Source organism: Phyllobates terribilis, unplaced genomic scaffold (assembly GCF_046119375.1).
Source record: "Phyllobates terribilis strain yellow unplaced genomic scaffold, ASM4611937v1 Scaffold_7__3_contigs__length_470593459, whole genome shotgun sequence".
Classification (NCBI taxonomy): domain Eukaryota; kingdom Metazoa; phylum Chordata; class Amphibia; order Anura; family Dendrobatidae; genus Phyllobates; species Phyllobates terribilis.
In genome coordinates this window covers 13,804,561-13,817,810 of record NW_027362767.1, presented here as the reverse complement: position 1 = coordinate 13,817,810, position 13,250 = coordinate 13,804,561, and the positions used below count along the sequence as shown (strand labels likewise).

The 13,250-nt window shown below is 49.4% G+C and overlaps 1 protein-coding gene across 1 annotated transcript in view; it reads left to right on the top strand.

Moving 5' to 3' along the window:
- YLPM1 (YLP motif containing 1) overlaps positions 1–9,300 on the top strand; it is a 65,413-nt gene extending 56,113 nt beyond the window's left edge. Inside the window, 3 exon segments of the mRNA XM_073638169.1 lie at positions 8,613–8,734; positions 8,829–8,989; positions 9,144–9,300. Of these exon segments, the coding sequence (XP_073494270.1) occupies positions 8,613–8,734; positions 8,829–8,975 (269 nt within the window). The 3' untranslated portion in view covers positions 8,976–8,989; positions 9,144–9,300.
- Positions 9,301–13,250: the final 3,950 nt, after the last annotated feature.

Sequence of the window (13,250 nt, the reverse complement as noted above, 5' to 3'; positions counted from 1 at the left end):
CCAAGGCCCGCTCTGTTCATCCGATAACTGAGGCAGTTGCAGACCATTAATGTAATTATCAATTTCTACAGGTGTTTTACAAAGTTTTGAAGAATATAACTGCTTGAAAAACCTAAAGAATTCTATTAAAATGGCTTCTGGGTCGGCAACCATGGATCCATTCGAAGGTTTGATTGCAGAAATAAGTGAGGAACCCCGCTGTGCTCCCGCTATTGTGGCTAGAAGATGACCTGTGGATCTAAGAGGGTGTACTCACATACCCCGCTGTGCTCCCGCTATTGTGGCTAGAAGATGACCTGTGGATCTAAGAGGGTGTACTCACATACCCCGCTGTGCTCCCGCTATTGTGGCTAGAAGATGACCTGTGGATCTAAGAGGGTGTACTCACATACCCCGCTGTGCTCCCGCTATTGTGGCCAGAAGATGACCTGTGGATCTAAGAGGGTGTACTCACATACCCCGCTGTGCTCCCGCTATTGTGGCTTGAAGATGACCTGTGGATCTAAGAGGGTGTACTCGCATAACATGGCTCCATGTCGTCTGCGCTGGGAGGGAACGGCTTTTAGATTGGACATGGGATATCTCTGGTTAATATACCCCTCAGATAGGCTTTCATTGCATCCCATATTATTACAGAGGAGGCTAAACCTACATTATCTTGGAAAAAGAAGCAATTTTTTTAGGTATCTCCTCATGTTTCTCAAATAAAGCCAATATGGATTAGACTTCCCCACCTCACCCCGCCGACTAACGCTACGGAGAATATTAAGAACCGCTAATCATGGGGAATGATCAGATAATGGCCTTGTGAGATATCCTGCTTTAACAATCCAAGGTAGCAGAAAGTTATTTCCCAGGTCAAGATCTATTCTTGACAAGGACGAAGGTGAGGCCGAAATATATTGTCGCCCCAGCGGACATTTGTGAGGCCAAACATCAGCCCATTGCGGTTCCCGTATCACACGGGCCAGTGTTTCGTCCCCATCTGTACCCCACCATAGTTGTCTAGAATAGCATTAAGGTATTAAAATCTCCAATAACCAACGGGATAGATGGATATTCAGATGTGAAGGGAGCATCATTTCTATAACTTTGTGTATACACGGCCACTATACATATCCGTACCGCATATAAAAGACATACTAATCCCATAAATCCTTCTGAGTCAGTGAACTGACTTTTGATCACAAGTGTCTTCAATAAATGAATGTTAGAAAGAAACAGCACTTTTTGCAGTCTGTCGATCTCAGTTAAGGTCCATGTTTTCCAGGGTGACGGTGACGGTGGGCGTCCCTTGTGCCCGGTCTCCGGGCGTCCCTTGTGCCCGGTCTCCGGGCGTCCCTTGTGCCCGGTCTCCGGGCGTCCCTTGTGCCCGGTCTCCGGGCGTCCCTTGTGCCCGGTCTCCGGGCGTCCCTTGTGCCCGGTCTCCGGGCGTCCCTTGTGCCCGGTCTCCGGGCGTCCCTTGTGCCCGGTCTCCGGGCGTCCCTTGTGCCCGGTCTCCGGGCTGCTGCTTGTTTGCGGTGTTTGCACCATAAAATACTTGGTAAAATGACCTGTACGAGGTGTGATGGCGCACTGCTGCTGATTTCTGGGGTTCAGGAGACTTTTTTTGTTTTTTTCTTAGTGAAATAATCATAAAATGGCAATTAGTGTCACGTTCTCGTTTGGGTCCCTATGGACACAGTGATGCCAAATATCTCATTTATTTAGGTTTTCTGGCTTAAAAATCAAAACTTCAAACAAGATTTTATTGTGAGAACAGTTTTTAATTGAAAAATAGAATAAAAATATCAAATGGTCACAAGCTCAGAAACTGTACCGAGGCAAAATGACCCAATAATGACATTCCTGGGAAATGGGGTTCACTTGGGTTTTTCACTTTTTTTTAAATTTAGTTGTGTGATGAATAAAACCTAGGATTAGAGCGGAGGAGGATCACGCGTCTCTGCTGCCCGGCTGCCGCCTGCTCACTGCCATCTCCACCTGGACGGAGGTTATAGCCATTATATATAGTGTATTGGAAACCCATGCAGCCCCTACCTGAATCCTGGGATACCGGGGGGATCACTACTACTGAGAATCTCAGCTCTGTAAATAAGAGCCCGGCGTAGAACCTCCTCGTGCTGCGGAGCCCGGCGTAGAACCTCCTCGTGCTGCGGAGCCCGGCGTAGAACCTCCTCGTGCTGCGGAGCCCGGCGTAGAACCTCCTCGTGCTGCGGAGCCCGGCGTAGAACCTCCTCGTGCTGCGGAGCCCGGCGTAGAACCTCCTCGTGCTGCGGAGCCCGGCGTAGAAACTGAAACTTTCTCTGATACATGCCCTTGACGTCTCATGAGCAGGGGGTATATTAGTCATGAGGACGCTCTCCAATATCGCATCGGTGGTCAGTATCCGCTGAGTTTTGGACACATGGGGTCTATGAGGTCTCCTCTCCGGGATCCATTAGTTTTCCTGTGAGATCACATCGGGGGTCTGTCTCTGCTGGGCTCTGGACATGTGGGGTCTATGATGTCTCCTCTCCAGGAGCGATAAGTTTTCTAGTGAGATCACATCGGGGGTCTGTCTCCGCTGGGCTCTGGACACGTGGGGTCTAGGAGGTCTCCTCTCCGGGAGCCATTAGTTATCCTGTGAGATCACATCGGGGGTCTGTCTCTGTTGGGCTCTTGGCACGTAGGGTCTATGATGTCTCCTCTCCGGGAGCCATTAGTTATCCTGTGAGATCACATCGGGGGTCTGTCTCCGCTGGGCTCTGGACACGTGGGGTCTATGATGTCTCCTCTCCGGGAGCCATTAGTTATCCTGTGAGATCACATCGGGGGTCTGTCTCCGCTGGGCTCTGGACACGTGGGGTCTAGGAGGTCTCCTCTCCGGGAGCCATTAGTTATCCTGTGAGATCACATCGGTGGTCTGTCTCCGCTGGGCTCTGGACACGTGGGGTCTAGGAGGTCTCCTCTCCGGGAGCCATTAGTTATCCTGTCAGATCACATCGGGGGTCTGTCTCTGCTGGGCTCTGGACACGTGGGGTCTATGATGTCTCCTCTCCGGGAGCCATTAGTTATCCTGTGAGATCACATCGGGGGTCTGTCTCCGCTGGGCTCTGGACACGTGGGGTCTAGGAGGTCTCCTCTCCGGGAGCCATTAGTTATCCTGTGAGATCACATCGGGGGTCTGTCTCCGCTGGGCTCTGGACATGTGGGGTCTATGTCTCCTGTAGTGTTAATAATTGTTTCTGGACCTTTGGGGAACCTCTTCTAATAAGTTAGATTCACATTTGCTGGGTCCAATAACCTTTAATCAAAATAATTTGGGTTCAATGCTCCGATATTACAGGAAGTTTTTTGGAACATGTTCTGAATCTAGTCAGACAAAGCCATGGTTCAACAAATAACTTTTCTGCCTTGCAGATATTCACTCCAGAAACTTATTACCGTGTAATGAATTACACATCAGTAATAACACAGGTCTACAAAAAAAAAATTTCAGGTGCCAAGGTTGTTTTTTTTTTAAATGAATTTTCGGGTATTTTCTGACTTACAAAAATCCCATGACTTTGCTGAATTGTTTCTAGTTTGAGTTAACTCATGAAAATAATGTATTCCTCCAATGTGACCTGTGCGTGAGAACAGAGGCAATAGCTTTTGGTCATTTGACTATTTAATGTCTTAGGTAATTGTGAAAACCCGGGGTCTTCCGTGGGCGTAACGCTACTCAGACAACACAGGGTGAGGGTAACACAGCGTGGCAATATTTTACTGAACCACAAAGCGGACACTAAACACACAGAACAGTCCCAGCAAATACCCAAGATGGTGCAACATTACACAGTCTCACCCTTCCGCTGGCCCGCCTGGGATAGAACAACTGCGACGTTGGAGACTTCCAGGGCCGACTACCTCAACCAGTGGCCCCCCGCTTCTGGCAGGCCCCCACAGAGAGTAGGTAGCGGTAAGCTTAGAAAGCTGACAGTCCATCGAGATACAAGGACAGGAGACCAAGGATCCCACTCTGGCCTCTCCGAGAGTTTCCATGGGGCCAGATGACCGACTGTTCCCAATCTGGCTTCTCTGAATGTCTCCATGGGTTCCAGGCGACCGGAGGGTCCCACCTGGCAACCCCAAACAACATATCCACTCCAAGCAACATATCCACTCCAAACAACATATCCATGGGGCCACCCAACCTGGTCTCCTCAAATGTATCCATGAGTTCTCTGATGGTCAAGGGAGCAGATCCGTATCCTTCCAGTCAGGGCCGTATACCCTTAGGCCAGAATCATGTAGAATCCAAATCTGTGTCTCTCTGGATTGAGCCATGCTACCAAGACTAGCGGTCCTGAATAATCTGTTGGATATTTGTTTCTCCTTGTAAAGTCTCTTTCAATTCTGACTGCTACAGAAGCATATGTCCCTTAATTAGTTAGGATTGTTCTTGCAAGTACACATCCACAGGTCAAGGATTAGGGAGGGTATTATTCCACAGGGCTCAGGTCTCCTTGTTTGAGCATTTAATCAATTTACATAGTTGGTATAGCAGGGGCTCTTGTAAATAAACATCTAGCTGGTTTTAGTACAATGTGCTATTAGCATAGTAACAAACCTCATTGTTTGAACCAGGAGAAGACAACATTCAGGGTTCTACAAATACTGGTCTGTCCTTCTAGACCCACCAAAGAAACACACACAAGTTCTAAAGTCAACACAATAGTGCATTTCCCTTGGCTTAACAAATTTAGACGTCTGGCTGATTAAGATAAGCAGTTTTGTCACATTAATGAAATATCCCATAGAATTATTATGTATTACAATTTGTGGCTTATAATGTTATAAAAGCGAGAAATCTACTGTAATTAACTATTAACAAACAGAACTTGGTGTGTGTGTGTGCATATATATATATATATATATATATATATATATATATATATATATGTGTGTGTATATTATATGTGTATGTATATATAGTATATATAAATGTATATATTTGCAGATAAGACACAAGATGTATTGCCTTTTTTCCTTGTTCATTCTTACTCTGCTCGTTTAGAATAATTGTGTAGAGCAGATGTCCCAACCAAGCCCCTTCTATCTAATATCTACCTTGTGACGGATCAGCACCTCGCCCCCCTCCTGACGTTGCTATTACGTCAAGACAGATCAAGTGATACAGATCCACACTTTGCACCAACGTGACGTTCCGCACCCCCCTTGGGGACACGTTAGGTCAGGTTGGTACAGGTTTACACAGCCACCCTCTGTCCGTATGGGTTCAGGAAGGTACCGAGAGTGAGAAGAGGTGGCCCACTCAGTCACTGGTGTGGCACCCCACTCTTTTACACCCCTGACAGGCTGAGAGGCTCCTTCCACTAGCCCCAGTGAAACAGAACCTTATCAGCTCGGTAGAGCTGCCACCAGTTCCTATTCGATATAATAAAATTTGATTATATAAATTCCGTTCATGAGAATTATATCGGGCCACAAACCAATCCCGGTAGCATGGGAATTGAACCAAACAAAGGATATGGGGATTCATGGATCGAGATAAAAGCGCAGCCCAAGGTGAAATTATATATTTAATTGCCTTAAGGGCACACTAGATAATACAGTATATACACAAGGGTTATACATATATAATGGTCAGAGATGCAAATACAAATAGTGGTAGGACATAAGATATAAGCAGATGGATCATGTCAATTACCAGTGACATCTGACAGTGTGCGCTGGGTTGCATGGGGCCTGGGGTTCCAGCTCTTTCCTCGGTCTTTTGCAGCACATTACTGGACTTGAGCCCCCCCCCCCCCCTTCCTGTTCGAAGTGGCCGCATGCATCAGAGAGCCACATGTCCTTACTCTAGCTTATATCTCCTATGGGTACCTTCCCTCCTGTCTGCTGGGCTGAACCTGAGTCTACTCCCCGTGCCCCTAACAGATAACTCCAAAACCTCAGATGGGTTATAACGCCTTAAGGGACGGTCCTAGGTAAGCGGTTCTGGCGTCATCGGATCCAGTTGGACCCCTGCTACACGTAGAGACTAAACACAGCTGTACTATCGGTTTCCGAATAGCTGTGCTATGTATCTCCCTATTCCTATGTGCTAGACTGGGTCGAGACCCAGGCGGACATTCAACATGTCCTAGGGATCTCGGAAATATATTCGATGCATGGCTAGAACTTATAATATTCCCATAACTTGATATGAAATTCGAGTCTGTCTGAACAACGGAAACCACATGGCTTGGCTCCACATGGCAAGCAATTTCTTTGTTTGGAGTTGAACTGGCTGGAGGTGTGATATGTCACTCAGTCTGTTGACCACCCCTGCTGCTGCACACTGTAGGGGGGATTACAATCCTATGCCAAATAGGATACAATGATTGACATGGAATTATATCTCCAATATTCTTCACATACCTGATATTAATTAGCCAGAGTAAATGGGAAGGCTTTTTGGGGGAACCTCTTCCACCCAGTGTTTGGCAGGAGATTTTTAGAAACGCCTCCAAAACGTCTACAAGTTACATATAGAGGGAAACCAATATAACCTGCTAATGTTCTGTATCCTACTCTTTCCCACCTGCATAAATGTCACCCTGCCATCGCTAATTGCTGGAGATGTGGGAAAGCAGAAGTGATCTACCAAATATACAAGGTTTCTAGAAAACTAAAGTTATCGGCCTCCAGATCCCCTTGGATCCAAAATGTTATTTACTCAATATACCACAGTTTCATCGAGGTTGTGAAGTGAATCCGCTTCTATTACACATAACATCGGCTGCCTGTGAGTGGAAGCTGGTTCATCCCCGTGGATCACTGAACACAAGATCTGATGTGTGGAATCTCTGACCGCCGTGCCGGGTGACTGTGGGGGGGGGGCGTCTTGCCGCTGTGCCGGGTGACTGTGGGGGGGGGGCGTCTTGCCGCTGTGCCGGGTGACTGTGGGGGGGGCGTCTTGCCGCTGTGCCGGGTGACTGTGGGGGGGGCGTCTTGCCGCCGTGCCGGGTGACTGTGGGGGGGCGTCTTGCCGCCGTGCCGGGTGACTGTGGGGGGGCGTCTTGCCGCCGTGCCGGGTGACTGTGGGGGGGCGTCTTGCCGCCGTGCCGGGTGACTGTGGGGGGGGCGTCTTGCCGCCGTGCCGGGTGACTGTGGGGGGGCGTCTTGCCGCCGTGCCGGGTGACTGTGGGGGGGCGTCTTGCCGCCGTGCCGGGGGGGGGGGGGGGGCGTCTTGCCGCCTTGCCGGGTGACTGTGGGGGGGGGGCGTCTTGCCGCCTTGCCGGGTGACTGTGGTGGGGGGGGGGGCTTCTTGCCGCCGTGCCGGGTGACTGTGGGGGGCGTCTTGCCGCCGTGCCGGGTGACTGTGGTGGGGGGGGGCTTCTTGCCGCCGTGCCGGGTGACTGTGGGGGGGCGTCTTGCCGCCGTGCCGGGTGACTGTGGGGGGGGCGTCTTGCCGCCGTGCCGGGTGACTGTGGGGGGGGCGTCTTGCCGCCGTGCCGGGTGACTGTGGGGGGGCGTCTTGCCGCCGTGCCGGGTGACTGTGGGGGGGGGGGGCGTCTTGCCGGGTGACTGTGGGGGGGGGGGCGTCTTGCCGCCTTGCCGGGTGACTGGTGGGGGGGGGGCTTCTTGCCGCCGTGCCGGGTGACTGTGGGGGGCGTCTTGCCGCCGTGCCGGGTGACTGTGGTGGGGGGGGGGGCTTCTTGCTGCCGTGCCGGGTGACTGTGGGGGGGCGTCTTGCCGCCGTGCCGGGTGACTGTGGTGGGGGGGGGGGCTTCTTGCCGCCGTGCCGGGTGACTGTGGGGGGGCGTCTTGCCGCCGTGCCGGGTGACTGTGGTGGGGGGGGGGGCTTCTTGCCGCCGTGCCGGGTGACTGTGGGGGGGCGTCTTGCCGCCGTGCCGGGTGACTGTGGGGGGGCGTCTTGCCGCCGTGCCGGGTGACTGTGGTGGGGGGGGGGGCTTCTTGCCACCGTGCCGGGTGACTGTGGGGGGGCGTCTTGCCGCCTTGCCGGGTGACTGGTGGGGGGGGGGCTTCTTGCCGCCGTGCCGGGTGACTGTGGGGGGCGTCTTGCCGCCGTGCCGGGTGACTGTGGTGGGGGGGGGGGCTTCTTGCTGCCGTGCCGGGTGACTGTGGGGGGGCGTCTTGCCGCCGTGCCGGGTGACTGTGGTGGGGGGGGGGGCTTCTTGCCGCCGTGCCGGGTGACTGTGGGGGGGCGTCTTGCCGCCGTGCCGGGTGACTGTGGTGGGGGGGGGGGCTTCTTGCCGCCGTGCCGGGTGACTGTGGGGGGGCGTCTTGCCGCCGTGCCGGGTGACTGTGGGGCGTGTCATTGCAGTGTGGACTCTGGGACACGTGTTTGGCTTCAGAGACCACTGAGGTGGCGATTAGTTGTCGTGGGGCATATAGTGAGCGAGGGTCTTCACCCCCTTCTGTCGGGGTCTGGCTGTCATTGTTTCTGATTATATTCTGTACATATTGAGATGCAGACTCGTATTGATGACATAGACATTGTATCTACTGTTACTATTGTAAGAAATGTTTTTGACTTAAATGTTTTTTTTTCTGTAATTCTATTCTGAAAATGTAATAAAATCTGATTTATTTCAATAATTCTGTGTCTGCCTTCCCAGATAAACTAGATGGCTTAAAGACGAGGAAGCGGGACTGGCAGTCGATGGCCGGCTGTATGGAAGATTACTTACAACTTCCAGATGATTACGACTCTCGGGAATCAGCGCCTGGAAAGAAAAGGGTAATTTCCAGTCCAGGGTAGCCGGGGACAGTTCCTAATTTACAGGACTAACCTGTCCTTGGCTTCACAACGAACTTGTCCTTTCCCCTCCCAGGTCAGATGGGCAGATCTGGAGGAGAAGAAAGACGCAGACAGGAAAAGGGCAATTGGATTTATTGTTGGTCAGACCGACTGGGAGAAGATCACAGATAAAAGTGGGCACTTGGCCGAGCGAGCGCTGAACCGCACAAAGTATATCTAATGCTTCCCGTGCCGGTGAGTGGGAGCTGCCGGCCATTTCTCCGGATGGGTCGGCGGATGCACCGGCTGCCCAGTGTACTCTCCGTCCGCCCGGGTCTGAGCGCAGCACTGGCTATTTGTGTCTCCAGCCTTGTACCTTCATTTATTGACAGGACTTTCTTCATTCCAGGTGGGAAGTCGACCAGGCTGGGCCGAGGCGCGGATGGATTTGGTGCCCGTGGTCCCTGTAGTAGATGCATGCTGTAATAGTTCAGTGCACGTAGTCGGTTTTATATTCTCTTTTAAGTTATCTGTGCTCAGTGTGTAATAAATGAGCTTTGCCCTGAGATCTTCAGCCTCATCTTTGTCTCGGCGTTTGCTTTTTTTTTTTTTTTTTTTTTTTACAACCGATCTTTGGATGGACGTTTTTCAAGCTGCTGAAGCGACAAGACAATGTCATTGGTGGCAGAAAGGGCTGGCCTGAAGAAGTACCCGATATACAGCCTGTTCACACTGTACTGGACCCCACCAACTACCCCACAATAAAATGTTTTTCCCCCCGAGCTCGGCTCTGTCATTTCATTGAGCCTTGTGCAGTTTATACAATTGTAAGCTTTCTGCATCCGTCGATCCGTCTATTTCGGCAGGCGATCTCTGGTCTGTGCCTCCATGAATAGTAAAGTTTCCTTCATACAAAAAGTTTTCCTTTTTATATTTTGTGTTGAAATCCTTGATTTAATGGCCTCTTCCCTGCTGCGGAGCACTGATGGCTGGACGCAGTGTGACGTAAAAGCCGGCGTGTCCTAGGGCACTTGTAATTGTAGGATTTTGCGTCTTTAGTGCGTCTCAGCTCGACAATGTTTTGCCTAGTTTGTTTGCAAACCCTTTTATATGTTGGAGTAAAAACCACAAAAAATATGCAAGTAAAAACACAGGCAACATATGATCTGACCTTCTGCCTCTAAACACTTTCTATGCTGCGGGCAGGATTGTGAACAAAGAAAATCTGCTCTGCCGCCACCTTGGTGTTTTTTTTACTTGACTACACTTTTAGCTGGTGTTTTGCCTTGTTGTGACTAGACGTTAATTTGATGATTGACCGGAGTAGATGAAATCCAGTGATTGTCTGATCTCATGCCATGAAACAAGGTGTAAGTAGAAAACACTGATGGCTAGTGACCCCACGTTCTGGTAGACTGGACATCAAAAGGCTGAGAACTATTTGGAATGACTTTGTTTTCATAGGGGAAAGACTGAACCATTCCCTTGCCATAGGAGAAGACCACAGCTGGAGTTGGGACGACATTGTGAGAACTGTGGGCCAAAGCCATCTGGATCACCACCTAGGTAATTTGTGAAGATTGTGCTTATTTGGGAGTATTATGCAGTGTTGTATGGATCCAGCTTGGAGAACTATAAAGCAAAATCACACCTCGAGCACTCGCCTTATGGTATGGAGGGCAAACGGCACCTTCCTTACAGGCTTCCTCTATGTAGCTTTTCTCAACGAGCCTTCCACCCAGGAGCTTTACAGAAACGAGTCATCTATTGCAAGTATGGGCACCCCACCCAAGTCATGGTTTGGAGCGCAAACAGCATATTTGACAGGTACCCATCGTTCAATGTGCCAAGCAGCTGACTCGGGCCATGGTATGGTGTGCCATCAGCGTTTTCGTGTGGGAGAACAGGCTCGGGTCACGGTATTGTCGTCAGCACCTTCCTCATCAGCAGCCTTTATCTCATTCAAGCACACCTGTTGGGTGTCAAACTGCTTTTAACCTATTAAGCCTGCCATTTGGGTATGATATTGTTCACCATCGGCATCTTCACGATGGACCAGTTATGTATCCAGTGCGTTGAGCCCTCGATTTGAGACATGGTGTTGAGAGAACAGATTCCATTATGTATCTGATCTCAATCTTGTTTTATAACTCCTGTGTCTTGGTGATCAAATAACACTGATGGTCGGGGAAGCTTCACAATTCTATTCACGCCCTTAAAGTTTCCTATTGGCTACATAGTTCGATGGATGAGGGGGGTGGGAATTTTCTTTTGTGACCATACTTAAATACCTTACATGTGCTAATAAACCAGAAATTTTGAGTCCACCATACAAGCTGTCCTGTATTGACTTTGTTAAGCGCTCGTAAAACAAATCTTATAAATTTGGAGTTCAAAAGACATAGAAGAGAATTTATTTTGCTTATAGTATGGAAATCAATTGCCATCTTTAAGACAGACACAGGCCATACATCGTTCAGTGCATTAAGTGCCCCATTCGGATCATGGTATGCCGCAATAACATGGTCATGATGGGGTAGGCTCCACTGCATGTTGAGGACCCCACTCATGAGCTGAGTGGGGTACCTCATGATATCTTGCTCCGCCAGCATGTTTATGATGGACACGCTGTATAGCCTTATGTGAGCACTTCATCCGGGTCAGTGTTAGAAATACCATTATCATGAGCAATGTCAGTATGGGATGACAAGGAAACTGAACATAACATTAATTCATATTATTGACAGCACCGACATGAAACTATGGGAGAATCTCACAATATCCCTACATTACATAGTTTATAAGGCCGAAAAAAGACAAGCGTCCATCCAGTTCAGCCTATTTTTTGTGCACTGCAGCTATTCCGCAGCGTTGTTCCAGGGGAAGGCAAAAAAAACCATGCGGTATAGGTGCATTGCTGTTATGGGGACGGCCTGCAAAAAGAGCACCCACAAAAAGGTATAAAAATGAACTATTTTATACCCAGAATGAAATGGTTGCAATATCTCTATAGAGACATCAATTCCATACCCTTACGGTCCTTTCTATATTGTTATAATTACCAGAAAGGAGCATTCACCCACTCAATGTCTGTCTATATCTCACTGGCATGTGTTGGTGCCGCCCTGGTTATGCCACCTTGGTGTGGCCCTCACTTTATGGGCTAGCTCTCACTGACCTATCCCTCAATGCCAACAAACTCCCTTGCTCCTCCAAGGACCCGTCTGAAAGTCTCTCCTCCCTCTAAATCTCCTTCACCCGGTCTCACTCTTGGGTCTTCTATTCCTGTGTTTTTTACTCCCATCTGTCGACTTTCCCCTCCAACCTGCAGACGCAATATCTTACCTTATGACCTAAGAACTGCCTTGAGCTACCTGTTCTTTCCTGATAATTTGCTTACAAAGTCTCCTCTGGTCCCGTCTTCCCCTGATGAGCCTTTTGAATGACATTCTGCGTGCTATCCCCTCCTAACGCTTGTACTATGATTGCAAGCTTCTTTTGCGCGCAGGAGCCTTTGTACTCTAAGACACCGTAAGCTTGATATTGGCACCGCAGTTACCACGTCTAAGGCCTAATGATTAGGGAACCATTTGCTGCAGTAATCTGTGTTACAATGCGGAAAGATATACAGAAACAATCTGCTATTTTATATCTAATGGTATCGAGCGGCATCTAAGGTACAGATCTGTACCTGAGCAATGTCTTAGCCCTTGGCGGCACAACTCTGCTCAGCTTTATCCGCACAGGAGACTCTTGATGCACAATGTTATTCTATACCTCAATGGTTGTGAAACTGCGCACCTCCTTGAGCTTTCAAGTGTCCTAGCGCAGAATAAATCCTATAAGATTTTATGGCTGGTTGTAAAATTGGTGATGACAATCATGGCGCAATCCCTGTACAACAACACCATGCGAGTAACCGGCAGCTTCTGTGATGGATTGAGATGTATCCTGAAAAATGGCTAAAGAGTCATTGACAAAATAATTTGAATAAACTCACTGTGTAAAACTGAAAATACAAAGCATTATCTTATTTTGTATATGAGATACAATAAATATGCAGATTTTTTTTATTAACTTTGTGAATATTCTACATTCATTTTACCTGCTTTTCTGCAGCTCCACACCTTGTCCGTGAATGGACATTTCACACTGACGTCTAGCGAATGCTGCAGGGCAGCGCCATGTGGTAAAGCATAATGATGGGTGCATCGAGAATACAGATAAGCTCTGCACCATGTTACAGAACTCCAGGATGGGTGCGCCAAGGATACAGCCAAGTGGTGGAGTGTGTCACAGACAAGCGCTATGTGGTGGGGTGCTGGGACAAGTGCTTCAAGAAAACAGAAAAGCACTGTATGGCAGCGCATTGGGACTAGTGGGTCAAGGATGCCAAAGAGTGCCATGTGGCGGGGTGCCAGGGCATGTGCATGGTGAAACATTGGGATGGATATATTGAGGTTGCAAATGAACACCCGTGAAGGATCCACACCTCGCCCATCCACCTGACGTCACA